Source organism: Pezoporus wallicus, unplaced genomic scaffold, assembly GCF_028554395.1.
Source record: "Pezoporus wallicus isolate ANWC-B61680 ecotype Strahan unplaced genomic scaffold, APGP_CSIRO_Pwel_v1 scaffold_7402, whole genome shotgun sequence".
Classification (NCBI taxonomy): Eukaryota; Metazoa; Chordata; class Aves; order Psittaciformes; family Psittacidae; genus Pezoporus; species Pezoporus wallicus.
This window is the reverse complement of record NW_026641037.1, coordinates 3,656,529-3,680,947: the sequence shown is the minus strand read 5'-3', so window position 1 is coordinate 3,680,947 and position 24,419 is coordinate 3,656,529. Positions and strand designations below refer to the sequence as shown.

General features: G+C 39.9%; 1 protein-coding gene across 3 annotated transcripts; it reads right to left on the bottom strand.

Moving 5' to 3' along the window:
- Positions 1-1,105: 1,105 nt before the first annotated feature.
- Positions 1,106-23,329, bottom strand: LOC130605960 (transmembrane 4 L6 family member 1-like). 3 transcript variants are annotated; one of them, XM_057421856.1, is made up of 6 exons: positions 23,172-23,329; positions 5,760-5,836; positions 4,204-4,293; positions 3,970-4,118; positions 2,358-2,538; positions 1,106-1,194 (listed from the first exon to the last, which is right to left on the bottom strand). In XM_057421856.1, the coding sequence occupies exons 1-6, from the start codon at positions 23,206-23,208 to the stop codon at positions 1,180-1,182; spliced, it is 549 nt and encodes a 182-aa protein (XP_057277839.1). In that variant the 5' UTR covers positions 23,209-23,329; the 3' UTR covers positions 1,106-1,179. The 3 variants fall into 3 exon arrangements, with proteins under 3 accessions (XP_057277839.1, XP_057277840.1, XP_057277838.1); XM_057421857.1 differs by lacking the exons at positions 5,760-5,836; positions 23,172-23,329 and adding exons at positions 8,141-8,207; positions 23,013-23,150; XM_057421855.1 differs by lacking the exon at positions 23,172-23,329 and having other exon boundaries at positions 5,760-6,089.
- Between the last annotated feature and the right edge of the window lie 1,090 nt (positions 23,330-24,419).

Genomic DNA, 24,419 nt, shown 5'->3' with positions numbered 1-24,419 from the left:
GCAAGAAGCGGATATCCTGAGATGCTAAACACAAATTCTTCCCATCTGTGAGTTCTTTTGCTGCTGTGGATGTGTATGTGCGATTTCATCTTCACGGTTAACTTCTTTTTTCAGATATACTTTTGTACTTGGCAGACTGGGCTGTGAGAACAGCTTGAGACACACCTCAAGTTTCTGGTATGTTTTTGAGCTATAGCTCAGCTGCATGGGAATTCCCCTCTGGTCCCTGGGATGGCCATCAGCAATGAACTAACTAGTAGCCCAGACACAGGACTAAGACTCCATGTAGATAGTTTAATCTGTCACAGAGCCATACGTGTCACTGAAGTATCATACCCTTGTTGATGCACAATTGCCTGGCCCAGCTAAATGATCTAAACCAAACAGTGAAGCAGTTCCCACTCTGACAGAGCCTGCTGGAGAGGAGAAATAGGTTATAACCTGACTGCCTTATAGTCATGTTTTAATGCTGCATTATCTTTTACACTAAGATGAGGAAAGCAGTGTTTCAGCAGGGGCAGGGAAAGAATCACCGACACCTGCTGGGTGTTTTTAATATAAATCTTTATTTGTGAAATACAGAAGTTCAGAAAACTTCTGAAGAGGTGAAGCACATATATCTGCCCTCAATAACCCACATTTTACTGCCGCTTTATTTTTGTTCCAGCCTAGTATTCCTTTATATCCAGAACACACTAGGTTGGGTTTGTGCTCATTCCAACAAAGTGCAACTTTACTAGGAAAACAACATAAAGTACAGAGCCATTTTGTCAGTAGAAAGAAAAAGCACAAACCCAACATCTATAGTGACATGCGTTCAGGCAGTTGCCCATACTAAAATGAAATGAACCAGAGAAATTCAGGATACATTTTGGCTTTAGATACAGGCAGGTTGGAAAACACACATATGACTAACAACAAAGGCTGGCCTCAAGTCAGTTAAATTGATGGCAATAGCACGGTTTGACAACAAACAACGTGCATTTTAGTAAGCATGGAATGTAAAAACAAAACAAAAGAAAAAAACAATGCCCAACCTCCTCCCCCCCCCCCAAAAAGCCAAAACCAACCAACAAAAAAAACAACAACAAAAAAAAACAACAAACCAAAACCCCCAAAACCCCACAGATATCTCAATACATCACACATATGTACCGACGTCAATACATTGTCAAGTTTCTAGCAAGCGTATGTCTGTGGGGAGAACAAAAAGAAAGACACTTATTAAGGGGAAGAAAGCTAATATTATATTCAACCACAAGAGCTAAAATTAACCTGGCTACATTTAGACAACCTTAGCATGGCTCTTTTATACTGCAGTTACAGCATGGCAGACAGGAGTGAGAAGACAGTAATAGCTTTGATAAAACCACAGCATTCAACTACGCCAATTAAAAATGTGAAACGTTCTTAGTCATAATGTGTGTGATATAAATCACATCTGGTTCATACCTTAAGCTACTGCAGTTCCAACACTATAACTAGGATACCAATTTTAACAACATACTCAAACTGTTTAACGGGACACTAAAGAAGTCTGGGAAAATTTCCCTTCTTCAAAAAATAAAACAACAAAAAACCCTTCCTTCAAAAAACCCATCAGATCTGTCTGCAGGTTTTGTTAGCTATGTGCAATTTAATTCTTTACCTTTAACAAGGCCAGAGGCTGTGGTTTTCATTACTGCATATTCTCAGTAATACATCTGCTGCATGTGAGCAAAATACACAGCTAAAGCAATATAGCTAGAACAAGTAACCTACCACAAAACTGTAGCACACCATGCAACAGTGGTTTAGGTTTTGGCAAAAAACACCACCAGGAGATCTGTATTTCAGGTATATCACACCTATATAGTGCTGAAGACAACATGTGCCACAGGGAGGGGAAAAGCCTTCCAGCTCCTCTGCAGCCTAACTTCACTGTGACAGCTGAGGGATCAGCTGAAGTCATGTGGTCAAACAACAGGGCTGTAAAAAAACCTGTACAGTGAATTGTTGTTTAAGAATATCTATGAAGTAGCTGCTAAGTAAGATTCCACAGTAACATCAGTAACAAGTGTTTGAAGTTCATCTGAGAAGTAGAATCACAGAATCATAGAATAGTTGGGGTTGGAAAGGACCTTAAGATCATCTAGCTCCAACCCCTCTGCCATGGGCAGGCGCACCTCACACTAAACCATGCCACCTAGGGCTCTGTACAACATGGCCTTGAACACCGTCAGGGATGGAACTTTCACAACTTCCCTGGGCAACCCATTCCAGTGCCTCACCACCCTTACAGTAAAGAACTTCCTCTTTATACTCAAACTTCCTCCTTATATAAAAAAAAAGCATGGTTATAACTACAAATGGCTTACCTCCTCATGACTGCAGCACAACCCACACAGTCCTCCAAGAATGCCGTTGATTATCTGTATGAAGCACAGAATGAACTCTATTCCTCCCAAGACAAGAAGGATGGAAAAGAGGGTGACATTCCACTGCACAATGTTATGAGGTTCTTGACATTCAGACCACCTGTTATACTCAAACAAGTACCTGTACAAAGCAATTAGAAGCATATTAACAGAGTGGGATGCTTACTATAACTAGAACAAATAATGTCCAGTCTGTAACTGCATTGAGGATACTCAAAGTGGGAATAGAAAATGCAATGGTTTATTCCATGCAGAGTTTGCTCTGTTTAAGAGCATGTTGAACTATCAACCATACATTTTTGTTAAGTCTTAATTTCTTAAAAAGATTTTTTAAAAAAAGCAAAATAAAAAATAAAAGCAAACTAAGCTATAAAGGCAGAATCTTGTATTACTGATTAAAGTGAGACACAAGCTCAAGGAAGCTGAAAGAACAAAGCTATTTCTCAAAACAACCATAGAGCTTTTCAGGACTGGGCCTTTATTCTGAAGACAGCAATTACTGATCCAAACGGGTCACCTCCTCTCTTGTGCTGCTTTCTTTGGGCCCTCACATGCCTATGCTGGAAGAGCCAAACACAGAGCAAATTCAGAGTATTCCAGCTGTTAGTTCGCATCCATATCTTCAGAACATCAGCCCTGATGAACCTTCAGCAAGGAGCTGACTCAGTTCTTCTGTATTCAGTCATATGGGGGGAGAGGGGGCAAGGGAGGAAGGGAATGGAGGAGGAGGATGAATGTCCCCTCCCGGGAGAGATGCAATTGAAATGTAAAATTCAAGCTCTCTGCTGCAAAGTTGCTTTATGTGGTTTCTTAGTACTCAAACTTTCTCTAGTCTGGCATCAGCCATAAACTGTTACTAGAAACAACCTCGAGGTTGCCAATCATACAGACACTGTAAAAGCATGCCATGATCCAAACCAAATCCTCTTCCAGACTGTGGGACTTGTGTGGATTAATGGGGAATAGCATACAATTCAGCTTGGTTTGCTGGAGAACCCTAATTAGAGATAGTTAGGTGCTTCTGGCCCTCCCAGCCCTGTGGTGTACAAAGATTCTTATAAACCTTTTCTAGTTCATTTACAAAGCTTCTATGCCATTGTCACTAATGAAGGTATTAGGCCAGTTTATAGCAACACAGAGCAACTTCAGAAGCAAGCCTCACAAAACAGTCTTACACAAATGATGAGACAATTTTTGTAACAACCGCTATTCATAGTTTGTAAATCCCTCAAAGTCCTAAAGCTTTATGTTAGTGATGTTCATGGATATGAACAGTATACGGTATATAGATATTATTAGTTATACATATATGATCAGATTCCTTTTTGTAGGACAAAGAATTTATATTGCTTTGGTTTTAAATTTAAGCAGTGTGAGTAACTGATGCCATCTTTTCAAGAGTAAGTGAGCAAGTTCAAGTCCAAGTGAACAAGAAGCATAAACTTATGAACAGATCTTGGTATATGGTTACTGGATATTGCTGAAAGGTACTGAAATACAGTCTATGTGTACAGAGGGGAAGATTTAACATCCTCATGAACAGCCAACTTACCCTCCAGAGGATTCAGTGAAAGGATAGATCCAGTTTCTTTCTAAGTGAGTAAAACAGTATGGTCCATGAGACAAGGCCAGTGCTGAAATGATTATACAATATCCAGAACCAATGATCCCAATAAAGGCAGCCAGAACTGAGGACAGCATCTGCACAGCAAACAGAGACATGAATTTTTGACACAGCCATCACCTTGCCTTTGAGATTATCTGGGACGGGAGTGTAAAGGCTCACCGCACAGCTTTTCCCACAGTCCTCATGTCCAAAGCATCCACAGGAGTCATCATTGTGAAGCCCAATGAATACTGCAGCTGGAATAAGTACCTAGATGTGGAGCAGACACACCACACTTCTATTTTGTTGCACAGACAAGACAGATAAAAGACAGTCCTCACACTAACTTCATTTACATTATTCTTGGCAGAGAGCTGAGGCAGTCTGTGCGAGTTATTGAGTTCCACTCCTGTTTAACACAGCAGGCATCTTGCCTCTGATATCAGTAACACCAACACCAAGATAGGTGTATTTCTGATTTGTGTATACACAGCACTTAAGTGCATAAAGAGCCTGCTGTGGTACTGCTGCAACTTAAAGTGCTTCAACTTTAAAATTTTTTGTTCACATTAAAGGCTGTACCCGCCAAATAAAATGTTTTGCAAAAAAATGTATTCACTTTCTGTCAAATGAGGACTACGAGAGAAGTCTCCCACAATTATTTGTTAAAAAAAACCCAACTATTACTAACATATTAGTCACTGAAGAGTTGTCATCATTGCCTGTGTGACAAACCAGTATGACTAGTGTCTAGGAATATTTTGCCCAATTCAGGCAAACATTTCATTACAGATTGCTGCTTCTAGGTTTTCACAACCAGTTTCCAGTGACAGAAATGAAAAATAACAAAGCAAGAGCTACCTGTAAAAAACACAAATCATCCATACTCCAGAGCTTTTACCATAAAAATCAAGGAGGAGAGTTGATTAAACAGAGTATCCAACCCACCAACATCAGGACTTAATAATAGTTCGCACTTAAAAAGTTTCCACACCCAGGAGTACCTTGGAAAACCATAAAGAAAGAGTGAAGTGTTATCTGCAAACTGCTTAGATTTACTCAACAAGACAGTAAAATAAAAACTACCCAGATGAATAGTCTTCAGATCTGTAGCCTACTTCTAAGAGGACTTTTAAAAGCAAATTACAAAGGAGACCTGAAGTCAGGGAACTTAAATATGCTACAATATGGTCCATAAAATTACAAAAGACAGAAAATAATAGCTTGAGATTAACAATGTCCTATAATGAACATACTCAATTCTTCATCCTTTGCTGTTACTGGAATGCAAAGCTTTGATAACTGCCACTTGATTCTTCTGAATAAACAACTAAGGCAGAGAAATAACTGTCAACATCTCATATAGTAGAAATTAAGGAACTGTTAACTAAATGCTAGTTATCTAGGGGTATACTGTTGAACTCCTTTTAAACAAGTAAAATGTAAGATTTAACCCTTTATGCAAACCATGACACGCTCAGAGGCTTGGTTCCAGTTTTGCATGTGTATTCTGCAATCTAGACTCTGATTTTCTCAGCTTTAAAGTGACATAATGTTGCAGATAAAATAACCAATAACAATTAATAATACCTATGTGGTAACACAGCTAATTTCTTTTGATCCAACTTAAGAGATTCCTGTTGACAGGGTATTTGATCAATTTACTAGTGTAAATGGTAAAGAAATAGTAATATTGAGTAGTTCCAAAATAAACTTGAAAGAATCTCATTACTTACCAAAAAGCCTCCGCCTAGAATGCCATGAAGGCACTCCACGTATTTTCCGAGATGATGCTCTGAAGCGTATCTTGTTTCTCCATTGGGAAAATAAAGTAAAATATTGGCCACAATGCTGAGCAAGGCCAGGATGAGCAACTTATAGCCAATACATCTAGCACACCTTCCAAAACACATATCCTAAGCTTTACAAATCCTTCCTTCGCTAGTCCAATCCAACTTATCTCATACCTGTACACACCTAAAAGAAGGTCAGCCTTTATTCTCACCTTCTTAAATAGTCACGGTTACCTAGCTATGTGGATGACGTTTACAGCTCTTCGTAACTACCATTCCCAATTGCAGAGTGAGGGAACAGGGACGGCAGAATGCCGCCACCCTTTTTAAATGCACTAATTGTTGACAAACCAGATGCAATCAAAGAAATATTGAATACTAGGTAATTTCACTCTAATATGATGCTTGGAATGATCATCAGTGAACATGATCAGACATGAACAACAGGCTTAAACCACAACACAAGCTCTGCTAGGAACAGAAGGAAAAAGGTTTTGTTTTCTTTGTTAGAACCAGCTTTGACTTTTAGGTTTATAGACTGATTCAGAACAACCTGAAGCCAAGGAATGACTTGGCTGACTTCAACAGTATTGAGTCAGAGTTTTGGGTATAAACAGAATAAGGTCTACAGCAATGAGGAGTATGTAGAGCAACCTCTCACTTTGCTATCCTGTGGATGGAGTAAGAGCAAACCTCACCAGGAGGCTGGCAAACAAATAAAATGGACAGGTAGGCTTCTAAGGAGTGCCCTTGTTCTTGCCATTATATGACAACCTGAATTTAGATTAACAGCCATTTGTTACAGCTAAACCAAGCAAACATTGGTGAAAAGTACTGCTTAGAAAAAAAACATTATAAAATACATTCCTTGCACTGAAATTTCATGCATACAAACACAAGAAAACATCACAGGTTTCCAAACTGTGTTACATGTAGCAGTAACATTAATTTGCATAATAAATGCAGATACAAAGAGACCTGGAAAAATTAAGATCTATCCTCCTCTCTTTTCCTTCATGCAAATTTTGCTAAAATATCCTAAAACTTTCTCCTTCATGTACACACAGCTCAACGCAGCAGCATGAGCTGCCCACTACTATAACATGACAGAAAATGACTAAGAAGTGCACAGGCCGAGGCTGGTGCTGCTGCTGCCACCATGAAAATACAATGTAATGCTCATTGCAAAAACATTAGATAGAGAAACCAAGTTTGGGAATGTCCAGGATATTAGAAGACTATACTTGGATTTTTTCCAATTATTTAGGGAGAAAAACCTACTCATTCACTCCTGCTGATTGCTTGGGGGGGCTGGCCTATTATTTTTTTAATAGCTAAATAACACTGCAAACAGAAATCCAAACCAAATCCACAGTATTCTTGCAAGTGATGTGAGCAAGACTTAAGCTGAGAGAGAGAGAACATGCAAAAAGAAGACAAGGGGGGTGGGAGGAAGAGAGCAGTCTTGTGCAGATGTGGTTTTGTGATGTAACTTCTCCGGGTATTGTAGCTGTTGACCTTGGAGACTTCCTTCATTATGAGAAATATCCTCCAATTGTAGAAACACAGGCTTACCATTATTGTGCACTTCATCTCTGATGACTAAACAAGCATAAATATCACCCTGTGAGTTTCCTCCGCAGAAGGAGATGGCTGCTCAACTGAAAACTCCCTTTATTGTGTTATGCCAAAAAAACTAAACCATTCCTCCTGCAAAACACCACCCAACACCCTCCCCCACCGTCCCAACCCCCACCCATATGGGGAAAGTAGACCTGAAATATGTTCTAATTATAATCTGTATAATTGTTTTCTAAACACTTGATCTGAAACAAAATTTCACAAAATCAAAAACTTTCTATATCTATTATTTATTACCAAGCACATGGCGAATTGCGTGGGCATTGCAGTCTGCAGTTGCTACCAAACCTCCTCTCACTCCCACCAATAAAATAGTTCAGAGCACTCTCCTGTATAAGCATGCAGAATATAAAAGTCTTGAGCAAGCTTGTTTACTTCTTATGCCTGTTTGCTTCCTAAGTCCTAGTTTTACTGCTCAAAGTGAGCAGCAGTGGATTTCTGGAATGCATTTGGGTACATCAAGTTTTAAATGATTAATCGACCTGTACACGAGCAGTAGCCAAACATGAGCTTCTCATCAACCCCAGGAACAGCAGGGCCCAAACTGCACCTTGTGACATGCTCCAGCACCATCAGATGGCAGAGTTTACACTAATGTGAACAAAACCAGAACTGGGTTTTGAGTCTTTTATACAAGAACCACAGTGTTTGCACTTAGAGAGGTAAGATAATAATCTACTCACAGGTGCTTCCTCACAGGAAACTCCACTATTTCTCTCTCTCACAGGACTATTCCTGTAGTTCCGATGCCTGTCTTGGACAGAGAACACTTATTAGAAGACAGTCCATCAACCAGTGTACCTGGAGACAATAAAAGTCTAATTCTAGGCTAAAGCCTAACTTTAGATTGTAGGTCTAGTCTTCAGCTCTGGCCAAGAAGAAAGTACTGCATTATGGCTCAAGAAGGAAAAGACAATCAAAAGGGCAGTGAAGAAATTTTGACAGCACTCTAAGGGCCCGCAGTAGTTTTGAAAGACTTTCATATCCTTTCCTGGCAAAAGGGGGCTAGTTTATAAACAATTACAGCAACTGGCTTGTATCCCCAAATCAGCAATTCTGCACGATAAAGTCTGTCAGCAAAACAGTGGGGCTGGACACTGACCTTTCATGCCAGGGAAGCAGCTAAAATTAGATGCCTTTTCCAATTTACTGAGGTATCTAATACTAAGGCTAATTTCACATGGGGTCCAAGAATCCAGCAGCTCATCCATAAAACAAAAAAACCCCACCTCAATAGTCATCATTATTTGGTTCTTCTGTTGCAATAGGGGGACAGAAACCTTCTTCCACAAAGTAAAGATGTTAGAAAGAGACTAGTGTTTCCTGATGCCAAACAATGGGAAATCTCACAAGTAGAAGAGCTCTCTACATTCAAGCTCTGAAAAGCTGAGTGTTCTACAGCTTTCTGTATCTGCTCCTCAGCCAGCATGACAGGAGTAACAAAAATGACTTTCTCAAGCTCAGCTGCATTATTGGAAACTTGATGTATTTTTGGACAAGTACTAAGTTTACCTACTGTAAAGAGAAGCAATTTATCAAAGACTGTCAAAGTTACCACAACTTGTAAAGTTACTAAATACTTGCAGAGGGGAGGAAAAAATCCCAAACCCACAGAATTTTATCAAGAAATAGAAAACTATCAAGTATCACATTTCTCCTACAAAAGCAAATTACTTCAATCACAACCACATCTAGCACCTCTGCCCTAAGCCAGCTTTCCAAAGTGATTCATTATAATCAACAGAAGAAACTGTGTTGCAGCAGCAAAGAAAAGTGCCATACAAAAAAGAAGATTTTGGACTTCACCGATGTTTCAATGCCCATGTTAATCCTGGAAACACCCATATTCCTCTACTAAACAGGAAATCAAGTAGGACAGGGGGAAGGATATTTGCAAAATAAATACGGAAGTGGTCAGACCAACCCAGACTCACTGCCTCAGAGTCAGCATGCTGTCAAGTGCAAGGTCACACAGACAGGTCTCAGTTTTCCCGACTGGACACTGGGCAGGCTGCTGTGTTGAACTTGTTGCATGTGTATGCTGTAAGACTCCCATGCTCCAAGGATGCCACAGAACCCTCTTTCCTTAGCTCTCTGGCACATGACCAGGACAGTCTGGCTGCTATTCCCTCCATGGAAATGAGTTTTATAGTTCATCTCTCCCAAATCCCCAGAGTTAATCTTGCTAATCTCCTATAAACTGAATCTTGCTTTTTTTTTTCTTGTCTATTTTAGCACCTAAAGAGGTTCTCGTTCCTTATAACCAGACAAAGGATAAAACATTTGCAACAAGTGTTTCTGCCATCAGTGTTTTCTGAGCAAATATAAGCAATCTCCTGATTTAAAGATGTCAGAAAGATGTAAAGAAAGATGTCACTCTACTGAAAAACACGTGTTTCTTCCCAGTAGTTTCTTCTAATGCTCCAAATGGTCAATCTTTACTGCTTTATGCTGCCTTACAGCCATGCCTAGACGTGGATGGCTAAAAGACACAACAGCAATCAAGAGACACAGCTTAAACACACACATGACAAATGCCTTCCAGTTACCTTGAAAACAATCTAAAGAAAAAAAACACCAACAAACAAAAACCAAAAAAAACACAAAAATTATCCCCCCCCCACCCCCCCCCACCACCAAATCAAAACACCCCCAAAAAACCCCAACCCAAACCAAAAAGCCTTGAAGCAAATAATTTTTGACGTTATAAAAACTGGTCAGATGTGAATCAAGGGGCCTTTACTAATATCACTGCAATTTGGACTCTACACTACAACTTCTACCAGAGAGTTTCTCATTATAACTTTTCTTGCATAACTTCTGGTCCCACCCACCACTGCAAAAAGGTTAATGTCAGGGAAGTACCTCTTGAGGAAGTACTGGCAGGGTGTGGTAACTGCATGACAAGTGTAGATGAGACATGGCCTAGGAAATAATAGCACAGGCTGCATGGATGCATTTGGAAAGCCTGGGCAACACAATGCATGTGTATTGACACAGATTACGAATTCACACTTGTATTTCCTCAAAAGCTATTCTCATTTGTGCTTCACTTACTGCTTAGTAAGTTACTGCTCACAGAGGCAAATACTAGCTCAGACAACTGCTGGGAATATGATGAATACACAGCTGAAGTAAGGGAAGCCTCTTTGCCAGCTATTCAGACAGGAACACCCATGACTTCCCTTTAATCAAATAGAGAAACACCCATCCATGCTACCATCCATTTCTTGATGTCCAAGTGATGCATTGCTCATGTTTTCCAGCCACTGTCCACAAAAACATTATGATGTAGCTATAATTGCCCTCAGGCATATCACCTCATGCGTGCATACCAATCACCAAACTCTTCTTGGACAGTTACGAAAAGAAACTGCTCCCCTGAAGTCCTTGATGTCTATGGTCTCCTGTCCACAGGCAGAAGAAAGTTTCCAGATTAACTTCATTAATTACATGACAGCTCCTCAGATGAACTAATGAGCTGCTTCTGAGGAGGAGAAACCACCTGCTGCCATGAGATGTATCACTGAATATAAATGCAATCACTTTTTATACAGTTATAACACACATGCAGATGCTCGCTTGCTATCTCAGAGATAATCTCAGAAAGAAAACTGACCTGAACTGCAGAACAAGTCAGCTTGAAGCGAGTGTTCACACTTTTATGCAACACCACACATTGACACATACAGAGAAGAAAACTTATTAGTAGTAATGCTGACCTAAGGAGGAGTACGCAACGATGCAACAAAAGCAGTTCTGGCACTTCACCAACCAGCTTGGAGATTCAAAAGCTTATAATCAGGGCAGAGCTACCACTAAATGACTGTACAGAAATAACTCTCTCAAAAGAGGAATCCATAAACCTTACTTAAGAACAATTATTACTGACCCTAGACTTGCAATGCTACTGTAACATCACTCCACAATCAAATAAACCACTTCAAAAAACTGTTTTCTGGTGACATATAAAAAACATGATGTAACCTGCGTTCATTACTTCTTACAACAATGTCGTTACGATAAAAAGTAGGACACAAAACAAATTCTACTTCTATTTCTGCTGCAGCCTGTGGGTGAAGCCTTGGCCATGCAAAACGGCCAATAAAAGTTTGTTTCCCTTGGATGCAGTATTTACACACAGGTTTGAATTCTGTATTTCTAATCTATCCCTAAAATTGTGACATTCTTGCAAAAGTTAAACAAGCATGAAGCATTATCATCACTTGAAGTGAGCCCCTTTTGTGACTCCCCTCTCCTGCAGCAATATGAATAAAACAGACATTCAGTAAGACATCAAATTCTGACATTCAATTCCATTTCAGAGAACATGTAAAAAAGCAATCCCAATTGTCTTTGGGTTTTGTGGTGCAAAAATCTATCATTTAGCACTTTCGTGTTTCACATATGGTAATCCTGTGAATAGTTTTCTACTTCTCTCTAATCAAGGAAAAAAGATTACCTGCATCATACTATATGTATTAAATCTATAGACTCAAAAAAAAGGAAAGAAAAAGGAAAACAATTTTGTTGCCCATTTTGTTTCATTGGCATATGCTTGATGCACTGTTCATGCATTCTTGTCTCTGGAATTAGCCATTAGTAAGTTCATGTCAGTTAAATTAAGAATATTCTTGCTGATTGATCCTACAACTACTGCTTGGCTAGCAATAGTCTATGTATTGACTCCATGGCAGTAAAGTGTGAAATTTAGTGTTTAAAATTAGCATGTCTTTCATGTTATCATGACTGATATAGCAGCATGCTGTATTTGCTTGTAAATATTTCAGCATCAGTACTAACTGGATCACATCACAATCAGAAAAGCAAATTAGACATGACCACAGACTCTTGAAAGGTGATTTCCTAAACTGCATTCCCACCCTTCATCATTTAAATTGGAACTCTCAAGTTCATTTAACAACACATGCTAAGCGCACTGAATATTGCTTTAGATGGCTGTCAAACATACAGCCAACTATTTCAAGGTCATGTTCCTTCACCATCAAGACCTCAAAAATGCTATACAAGTGTAACACACATTTTTAATAGCAGGAATGGTAATTAAAAAAAAGAAAAATAATCAAAACTACAGTTAAAGAATAGGTCTGACTGCAAAAGATCCCCTTTAATCTGAGCAACATTTGATGGAGAAAAGCAGAAGAAAATCATATTTAACACTGATTATGTTTTAATTTTTTAGCCTTTTTATTTTTTTTAAGGAAACATACTGGAATAATACAACTGAGACTGTATTCTGTGTAAATACACAAAATACCTGTCTGCCATATAGCGCCCCTACTGCACGCAGTACTTTGCTGCAGCTGCTGCTTTCACAAGGTCCTTCTAATTCGCATCTGCAGTGCCGTTCTAATGAATTGCAGTTTGGTTTGGAGGGTGGGGAGAGGTTAAGTTTCTGAATTAGGAGTTTTATATTCCTTTGAACTATAATTACAGATTAAAGTATTCATGCCACTAGTGCACCTAAACATGGAAGTTAATGCTGCAGAATTACACATGTTCATTCCAGAGTAGTATTCCATTGCACAGCCACCTCCTCAGGTGTCAGATCCTGCCCACAGGACTTTCTGTAAGAACTTGGAAGGCAGAGAACCCCAAGATTTCCACCAACTCCCTCTAGTGATAATCAGGCTATGACCAAACAGGCTCTGTTGTGTCCACTCATGGGCTACTGGCTCCAGACACCTCTGCCTCTCAAGACTTCTACACCTTAAGGTTACAGATGCCACCAGCCTTCTGCATAAAACAGCAATGTTCACCAACACCCACTGATGGCACAGGAGTCACACACAATGCACGCTGCAGTAACAGGAACTGAACTAAGGCATCACACACACAGTCAAATCCTGAAGGTTTCAGTAGGACTGGATTAGGTTCAGGTGACACTTTCTTCCAGAGGAAACTGCAGCCACGTCAAGAGCAGTGCTTGCCCATCAGGCAGAACACCTTGGGGTTTTTTGTGTTACTCTCCATCAACTCCCAATATTTTGATCAATTACACTCTATCCCAAATTGAAGACTCTACCTAACTAAAGACATAGGGCTTACTAATTGAGCACTACTCAGGGGCATACAAAAGGCTGACAGAAAATTCAGATATGTCCTGTGGAACCATTACAATTATAAAGCCTTTACACAGTTCTTTGTATGCAGACTTTGTACGTGGGTTGCTGATTAATCCAGCCTATGATTAATCCATAATGAAAATAAAAAGACTATCACAACAGGAATGAATGTGTTTCCATGCCATCTCATAGTAAATTTATTTCTGATTATGCACTAAGCAAGCAAATTACTCCTTTATTAACAGGCCTGAGAACAACAGGTAAATACAGCAGAACAGCACCACCTACCACTTCTCTACTATGTACCTATAATGCTGAGAACTGCTATTTACATGGTCCTCACAGGCACTTCTGCTACTGTGTCTGTGCTACGACTGGGAACTCCACACCTAACCACTTACTTTTCAAGCATTAAATTGAGATCGTACCTCTTCTGGAAGAGTTCAAACAAAGCCAGACTGCAGCTAAGGCTTGTTGAGGATTAGAATCATAGAATAGTTAGGGTTGGAAAGGACCTTAAGATCATCTAGTTCCAACCCCCTGCCATGGGCAGGGACACCTCACACTAAAACCATGTCACCCAAGGCTCTCTCCAACCTGGCCTTGAACACCGTCAAGGATGAAGCATTCACAGCTTCCTTGGGCAACCCATTCCAGTGCCTCACCACCCTCACAGTAAACTCCAACATGTTTGGTAGTACCTTTAAAAATATTAAACAAAGTTCTGCAATGAGGTAGAGTGTATGTGATGCAACAAATCTCACAAAACATCTTCTGATACTTCATAGGAAAACTGCTCTCTTGCACATAAGCTGCCTTGGTAGACATAATTTTGCATTCAGTTTCAGAAGCCTGATTATTTTTCCTGTAGATGTTTAATACAGACATCTTGATGCTAGGAAAGTCAAGGGTTTGCCAATAACAGGAAATAGAGGCTGAAGAAACAAAAATTTGTTTGCATGTCCTATATTGCCCTATTCTTGAGCCTCTATGTTCTTATGAAAACACATCTCTAGACTCTACAGGAAAGGCAAGTGCTCATGTATAACACAACAAGAAGAAAAAGGGTGTTCCTGGAGCCCTTAAGAGTACCACAAAGGGAAGGAAACAGGAAGAGAATTAGCGTAGTGAATAAAACAGATGTACAAAAAGCAGACTAAGCTTAACCCAAGTCTTCACCACATCTGCTTTGGCTATGCTTTTTTTAAACTGTTTGCAAGCCTGTGTTAGCTCTCTTCCATCAGCAGGGACTACCAATACACATGCTAAACTAAAAAAGATGTGTGACGTTTAAGAAAAGCACAAAGCCAGTGACAGAAGTGGTTATAGACACCACCTGGCAGTCTAAGGAAAGAATACAGTTCTTCATCCACCTCTGGTTCATCATCCTCTCACCCCTCTCACACTTTCTATTTGCCACTAACAACATTCCACAACAGCAACCAAACAGAATAAAAACATGCACAGATCACTAAAAAGGGCCTTCCTCCTCAAATTCCCCTCTGGGAGAGCACAATTCTTAGAGCTCTGGATGTGAAATTTGCTTTCACAGGTATTTGAAAACTTTTTTTGTAGTATTTGTCTGTTACACTGATGAACCTAAACAAAAACACTGTCCTTGTTTCAGCTGGGATAAAGTTAATTATCTTCCTGGTAGCTGGTAGAGTATTGTGTTTGCGTTTAGGATGAGAATGATGTTGATAACACCTATGTTTTAGTTGTCGCTGATCTCTCTCTCTCTGCATTATGTTTACAAAGCACAATAAGAAAAGTTATCACCATTGATTACACATGAGAGTTCTATACATACAGGTTACCGGGTACACAGTTGTCAGCGACACAACTTTGCACTGCTAAAAGAGGCACTTTCCCTAGTGAGGAGCCACAGTATTTTAGAAGTCATGGAAGACATTTCTATCTTTCTTTGCCTTAAAGAAAAAAAGGTCAACTATGGCCACAGCACCCCAAATGTAATCTCATCAACATGTATCTGAATAGTTCTGCTCAGACACAAGTCTGACCTGCTAAGGCTAGTGAAGGTGTGTAACAATCTCACCTCCTGGACTTGGCCAAAACACGTCAGTCAGTCCTTTCCTGGAAACTCACATCTGCTGTGCAGAATGAGTTTCTGAGGCAGTTGAGGCTGGAATTCCAACCCTGTTCTCCTTGCATAAAGAAGTCTGTGTAAAAAAAAAAAAAAAAAAGTGTGTTTCTTTAGTTAGAGTTTAACAAGAACAGGAAATACGTATTAAAAAAAAAAAATCTAAAAATTAACTAATCTGTCCAATCTGAGTCTCCACACATACTAGAATGTGTTATATTGGGAAATATTTTCTCACTTGCAGCATAAATCCTTAACCATCTGGAACCAGTCCTGTGCTGAAGACCATGCAAGTGCACTTGATGGAAGACCAGGCATTGCCTAGAGAGTCCATCACAGTGAAGTAAACTGTCCCTTCTGAAGGCAAGTCATTTTCAGAATTAGATTTCTTACTGCTCTGAAATTCAGAAAATAATAAAGTTTAGCACACACAAAAATTCTGGCTCAGTTAAAAATAAACCACTGTATACCTACAAGACATAACTCACCCCATCTTGTGGACTGTCCTACTGGAACCAAAAGATACATTCATACAGACAAATGAAAAAAAAAAAGATCCTAACTCATACTTGCTTCATTGAAGCAAAGGGCTGGATTAGTCCAGACTCCACATACTGGTACAGAACTTAAAAATAAAAATTAAAATAAAGTATGGAGAGTAACTCCAAATTGGTAATACAAACCATAATCTGAAATAAATGTGACACACCAAGTTTCAGGTGGACGCTGTGAAGTGACAGATGTTATCATATGAAAGACAAAGTACTGGATGGAGCCAAAGTCCTCTTATAGCTACGTAATGCCTATATCAATAAGGCATTTCAACTTTATAACTAATATTTGGTTAAGTTCAAACACAATCCTGCCAATAAATTAAAGTAAATACACGTATCTAAAGTACACAAAACCAGACTAACACAGCCTGGTACTTACACACATGGGAATTTTTACCTGTGCATAAGTAACAGCTGTGCTCATAGGACTTTCTTCATTTTCCTTCAGTAAGGCTGGCATTGTACAAAACATGAAGATGACTCCTAGCTACAAGATCTTGCTAAGCACAGATCTTACTGAATTTGACCGAAGTGCAAATGCCATCAGCCTCCAGTATTTAATTTCTGCCCTTCAAACACGCTAATGAAACAAAATCATTAAACAGAAAGAACAGTGCTGGCTGGTAGAGAAGCAGAGCCATGTGGAGTGTGTTTGGAAAGGTTTATTGCTGCTTCATTCACCTGTTCTGCGTTCACCTTCCACTTTCTGCTCCGCACATGTAGATGCAGTTCCTGCCACGCTGGACTCTCAGTTAGGGGCACAAATCTGGGGCCTGAACATGTGTCACAGAAAGCAGCAGAACTCTTAGGAGAGCTGCAGTCATCTTTGACTGAAGTTAGGCAGAGGGGAAAGAAAAGGACCTATGGGAAGGATACTCCTCAACTATTTACTGCTCTCAAATGACAGAAATCAGTACTGAAGAAGCCAGCTGTCATGAGGCACAGACACCTGCAGACATACAAAGACTTAATAACTTAATAACATAATGTCTGTATGGTTCTCCTGTCATGCGGACCGAGACTTATAGTTTCAAGTAAATTTTCCTCTTTTGTTCCCTGACTGTCCAAGCAAAATTTTTAGTGTTTTTCTTAGGCAAGAGGAAAATATTGTGTAGTCATTGAGGAATAACTTCTGAAATTGAACATCTTAACCCAATTTTAAACAAAATGCTTTAAGACCTCAGTACACCTGTTTCATTGCTATACTTTAAAACCTGCAGAGTAATTGTTTCTGCTGCAAGTTATCAGTTGTTATTTGCTCTTTTTTCTGCTGCCTTTCATTTTTTAAATAGTACAACAGCATAAATGGACTAAGATTATAAAAAACAAACTAGGTACCAGAGCTTTGTTGGGGTCAGCACACACTGAGAATGCAGCAGTGAAGCCGAATTACATGGCCTCAGTCAGTCCATGTAGAGACTCAGCTGTATGGTGACCCATGACTGAAATCAGCAACAAAAGTACAACTGCATTAGATTTGCCACACAATTGAAAACATCCAATATTGCTGCATAATAAAGAGCACTGTGTCCAGACATTATTCAAGTAACTTATTAAAATTATTAATTTAATCATATTGTTCACAGCACTGTAGTTAGCAATGAGGAATTCTGAAGTGGTGTAAGGTTGTTATTAAAGACCAGTTAAACCATAGAATGGTTAGTTGGAAAGGACCTTAAGATCATCAAGTTCCACCCCCTTCTACAATGGGAGAGGACACCTCACCTCACTCACAGCTCTGTCCAACCAGATCTTGAACACTGTCAGGGATAGAGCATTCCCAGCTTCCTTGGGCAACCTGTTCCAGTGCCTCATCACCCTCACAATAAAAAATTTCTTCCTTACATCTAACCTGAACTTAACCTTTGAGTTTAAACCCATTACCCCTTCTGAAGATTTTCTTTGAAGTTTATATTGTAGCCCGCAAAACACAGCATTTTCAGCATAAAACTGAAATACAAACAATTTCATACTAAGAACCTCTCACAAATAAATCCCCATTTTATTTAGGAGTAGAAAACTACTGTAGAGTTTACTAGACCAGGCTTCAACAAAGACTTTCTTTGAACTGCAGATGGCTTCAAATTTCTACTTTACTTCACAGATTCATTCTTCTGGTTCTGAATCATACTTTCAGAGTTGGCCAGACTTGAAAAACAAACACACTCCTCTCAGATATTTTACTGGATATAAAAGCCACACCTTAAACACTAGAATTCTCCAAAATGGTTTGGGTCAAACCTGTGATTCCCTCACCACTTGGAGGTATTTCCCAAACATTCACATACCACAGGGAGATAAAAGGCTTCCCCAACCCCCCTTCTTTAAACAACAGAAAGATCATTATTAGAAATTTATATTGAAGCCGGCATAGAGCAAAAGTATTTCTTCGTAACACAAACACATAAACTTCCAACAGCAAGGTAGTGGCTTTCCCCACTTCTCCAAGAAACAAGCATTATAAGTTAGCAGTATTCTGCAGCAGCAGTCCAATCTGCTGTCCAATTCAGTGTAAGAAAGTGCTAATATTCTCATTATTGCTACCTGGGAAGAAATCTTGAGCCTTCACAAAACAGACTTCAACTACAGATCAGTTACAGATAGGCAATTTTCATAATGCATTTGAAGGTTACTTGGTGCAGTCAGGGTCAGATTGTAGCCTTTATTTTTGCCTAGTATTCTCCATAGCTGAAAAAGCTCAAAACCTGTCTGCAGCAGAGGTGTTCCAGTCAAAATGGTTTGTGCGAAACACATAAAATCATGAAAACCCCTCTTTTACCTTCAGCACAGGATCTGTAAACCACCTGCAAAGAATAAAAGCCTAGACCACAAGTCTACTTGTTCGTAAGAGAACATCAGTAGAACTAAGATGCTTTCTAAATCCTGCGAAATATGCATGCACCTAAACTTCTGCTTTGTCAGACAACTGGTACCATAGTTCTATTGGCCAGGATACAGGTCCATGCAATAGGTGCTGCTTTGCTGCAGCCTTGTGTCTTTTGAACCCTCTAGTTACTCAAGGTTGCACGTAAGCCAAGGCAGTGGCACTCCCAGCAAGACCAGCTGGGACTGATAAGGAGTTCCATTTTGAGTAAGAGATGTGGTTTAAAATGTCCTCAGGCTGAGAAAGGCTTGTGACTTTCCTTGTTGGAAAGGCATTTTAATGATCTGCTCTCAAGAACTGGACACCCCAACTTCTATGGCTCTGCTCTGAAAGCAGTAATGCTTGTTCCACTTTTAAAACCGATTCTGCACATGGATTTGCCACAACCTCAAAAATTCCCCCTTTCTTTTGACAGGATCAAGGCACTACACACTCCTCCTCTTGGCCAACAATAGATGCCATCAGTCAGCTCACAGCCACCTGCTATTGCAAAATCCATCCCTATGGGAGGAATTTCCTTTTCCTCTGCTGCAAGGCAGCACTGGCTCCAGCGCAGCTATCCCAAAACCTGTTGGAAGTCAGTGCCAGTTCTGAGGCACCTTTGCAGGTCTAGCCATTGACCATGTCAAGACAGATCAAGCACTTCCCATTCCTCTTTCAGCATACATCACCCTGGCAGGACACACTGGCTCTACAGAGCACATATACAAATGTATCCAATGTTTTAGATGCCACACACCTATTGAGCACTAAAGCAAATACCTCCTGTAACACTGAGCTAACCCAAATTATCTTGCTAAGTCTATAAAAATCTTGTAAAGTTTTATGTCTACTTCCAAAGCTACTATGTATCTGGATGTTTTGGTTTCGGTATTAGCACATGGATTTTCCTGCTTTAAAAATAGGAAATTCGCTAGCCTGACAGGTAGCCCATGAGTCCTAAGAGTCTGTCCTGTGTTGCTCAACTTGGACACAGCTCACACTAATGTAATTTGAAAGTTTCCTCAGGTAAAGGCTAGGGGCACGGGTGTGCACACAGCCAGGTATTTCAAAACAGTCTCTGTGAGCCATGCTGTGGACTTCTGTTTCTTTCTAAAAATATTTCTCAATAGGCAATGGGTGTGCCACTCAATGAATGACTAATAACTTTTTCCTGTAAACCCTGGATTAGAAGGAATGCTTGCTCTTGGGAGTAAGAAGCACTATGGCATTGCAGGATAGCGCGCCTAACAGGTGAGTGTGCAGAGCACGCTGACCTACTGGCTGAGACAAAGCAAGCAGTAACTTTTTCTGTGGCAAGAATACAAACCTTCCTTTTTCTCATGCATTCTGCAACCCAAATATGATGTTATATAGCCTCAGTATAAAACAGAACTACACAAGTTTTCAGAAGCATGAGGAATATTAGGAAGTATAATTAGCCAAAGCTGAAATATCTAATCAGCAAGAAATTAAAAAGGTGACTTTGCTTTTTTATGCATAATAGAGGTATACGTATACATATGATCATATCTATGCGTTCTGAGTAGAAGCACTCCAACTGAAAAAAACTGGGAGCAAATCCTTTGTATCATATGCCCCAGAACATTATGTAGAACTAAACACTGTATTGTCTTCTTTTGTTGGGGTGTTTTTGTTTGTGAGTTTGTTTTGGTTTTGTTTGCTTGTTTTCCATATTGTTATTACATTGTAATAATTGGTAAGTACATGACAGAAACACATGTTACCAGGGATAACGACTGAGACAGTCAAGTAAATAGAGATCACTTTTTTAAAAAGTCTTTGTCTTAAATCTTTCATATTTTTATACTTTTTACAGACTAACAACAGTTCTGAAGACATCTATCAGTACTCTATAAATGAAACTTCAGTGCACATCTAGTGACTGCTTTCAGCATAACATGGCTGAACAACCACACGAATCCCTCAGCTGAATTTTGTGGCCGCCACAATGCAGAAGTCACTGCAGATACGCAGTGTCATCTGGCAAGTTACAGCTTTAAACAGAAAGTCATCACTTGAGCTTATCCTGAAGGGCTGTAGGCTTCCTAAAATGAGCTGCTTGCAGCTTCTCCCTTAACTCTGAGGAAGGTGGCTTTTTACCATCAGCTGAAAACAGCAGTATTTTCAGAAGGAAACAGAATGTTCTTGTGTGAACAGCATAACATAGCGACTGCACAGAATCACCGAAGGAACACAGATCCAGCCTAAGTACCAAGAAGATACCAACATAACTAATTGCAGAGGTAGTGGGGATGAGAGAAAGATTTCTTCATAAGGGCTCCAAGTGTTTCTTGAAAAACATGCAACTACTTCAACTGCTGTTCATACTGAAAATTGGTTGCAGTTCCCATACTAAGCCCCAAGGATTTCAATTAGAGTACTGGGATATTCAGCACCTTGAAATTTAGGTCACTTACTCTGTTGCCCAAATAGAAATTATAGGTGACTAGTTTTAGAAATCCAAGTTTGGCAGCATTAAATAGTAGCCAGTTACAAAGAAGGAATGAAAGCATTTTATGAAGTGGAAGGTTTTATTAAAACACTATAAAAATCAGTGACTTTCATTTAAAGACAGATAAACACCTAAGAAAACCATGACATCAAAATGCAGGAGTTTTGACAAAGTCAAAGTGCAAATCTGCATGGTTCTGAGCTTGTGAGCAGAAGGGGAAAGGGATTTGCAACGAGAGGAGATCTTAACCGGAGCTTCTCCTGCTCTTGAATTCTGGAGAAATGACAAATTTATCCCACATACATGCACATACAAAATGGCTTAGCACACTTCAATGATGTTGTCAAATTTACAGGATGAGTTCTATACTCCAGTTAAAGAGCTTGGTAAGCCAGTAGAAACAGCAGAACACAAAGTTGAAGCTAGGTATAAAGACCTCATTAAAGGTCCTCTGAAGGGAGGGTGTCAAGACTCTTCTTGGTGGTGCCAGACAATGGGGCAAGAAGCGACAGGCATAAACCAAAACACAGGAAGTTACACCTGAACATGAAGAAGAACTTTCCTGGGACAATGACCGAGCGCTGGAATAGGTTTGCCCAGAGAGGCTAGGGAGGCTCCTTCCCTGGAGATACTCAAGAACCATCTGAACGCAATCCTGAGCAATGTATTCTATCTTACCCTGCCTGAGCAGGTAACACCTGATAGTCCCTTTCAGCCTTGAACATTCTGTTGATTCTATTAAGATGGGACTTCATGTAGGTGGTCAGGCAGCTTTGAGTTATAGATAATTATGTTGCAAGAGTACACAATACTCAAAAAGGTGAAGGTGTGACAGCAGCTGAAGCACTTGCACAAGGTCATACAGTAATGACAGTCAGAGGAGCTGAGAAGAAACCCCTGTGAGCTCTTACAAGGTACAACCTGGCATGGTATTATGAGACATACTGGTGATGATCTAAAAGAACCTACTTTGCTACAAACAACCTATAAGGTTTACTGAGGTCTTGAAATATATTCACCATTTAAAAAATATTTTAATCCCTGCCCAACGAAGAGCAAGATAATGGGTTACATTTGAAAACAGTTATTCCCAGCTGCTTTAAATGATAAAATGATTTGCTACTAACAAGTTAATAAACATACAGCAGTAAAATCAATTCACATACATTGAATGTGAAAATATTAAAAGAAATCCTTAGTATGACATGTTCAAGGTCACTCTCACTTCCTAAAATCACTCCCAGACTTCCAGTAGGCCAAAAGGAAAAACAGAGATACCTCAAAAAGCATTATAACAAAAAGATAACTCCACAATAGGCAAACCAAGGCTGGAGACCCCACCGCAGGAGGTTTTTACCTGTTTCCAAAGCACTATCCTGCTGCTAACCCACATCTCATACAAATTTTGTTAAACCCAATGCAGATACCTATTTTAACCATGAGCAACCCTGACTACAAGCTGAAGTATGACCCACCTGAACCATGGCTTGAGGCTGTCCCTTCCCAGGGAAGGGAACATCAGACAGCATTTTGGGGAAACATGCTTCTAGGGTAGCCAGCCACGCACTGCCATTCTTTTGGCAAGAACAAAGGAAGAAGCCTGCCTTGGCCTTACTTGCTCTGTGATTGCCTACCTGCTGAGCAAGGGGGCAGGCAAAGGGGCCTGCTCATGGATTTTTACTCCAGGCGCACTGCACAGCATACAGGGACATTCAGAACAGCAGAGGGACAGGAAGAGCATCTTGAGAACACCACAACTTACATATTTCCAACATTGGCACAAACACTGGGTTTTTCTCCCACTTTCCATATAATTTACAATAAATGTGTAAATAATTTGGGAATAAATGTGGGAATAATTTACAATATTTACAATTTGTAAATAAATTTACAATATTTACAACTTGTAAATAAATGTGAGAATAATTCACAATAAATGTGCCCAGGGATTTCTCTTATAAGCAAAAGCACCACAACATACCACTACAGACCCCAGCCACACACAGGCCAAAGCAAACTCCCTAACTCTTACTAGCTCTCCCTAGCTCAAACTCCACCTAGCTCTTACTCACTCTCATTTTAAAGGAGCTAAATTCCACCAAGGTCAGCAACAACCTCCTAACAAAGCATCTTGTTAATCAGGCCAGATTCACACCTCCTGCGTGGAACAAACTGCATCCAGCATTGCCCTGTTTTATCTTAAACTCACAGAGACTAAGTGAATATGATTGGAAAAAGTTATCTTAACAAAAACAGCCATCCATAAAACTTTACTGTTACTAAGTCACAATATGATTGTACTGCATGAAGAGACCAAATACCACGACATTTTGCTTCATAGTCTAAAGGTACAATTTAATAGTTGACTTACACTGATTTAACAGCAAATTGCCACTGGAGATTCAGTCCTGTTCTCTACTTGCAGCTATATATTCCTGCTTCTTCCCTAATACTGCGGGGGCCTTGCTTGGACTAACGTGGATGAAAACTAGCCCAGTGGTGGAAATTAAAAAACAGCAAACATACAACTGGTTTTCAGCCAGGTCAGTCCCTTGATCCTCTGCACAGGCAAATTAGCATTGCTGCCAACAAGCCACTGCCATGCCTCCTCCTCTCCATGGTGATGGAAGCCCAGGTGGACACAAGCTGTCTGCCAAGTGCCATTGCCAGTCACAGTGAGGGACCTGAGCTCTGCTGCCCAGGCCATGGAAATGTCAGTGCTGGAGACTAGCACCAAATGACAACAGAAGGAAGCAGTCACAGCTGCTTTTGACAGGAAAAGCATTTTCTGTCCTCTTGGTGAAATATTAAAAACACAACAAAGGGAGAAGGGAGAGAAATCGAAGAAGCTCAGCTGACTGCCAAAGAGGGTAAGAGTCCAT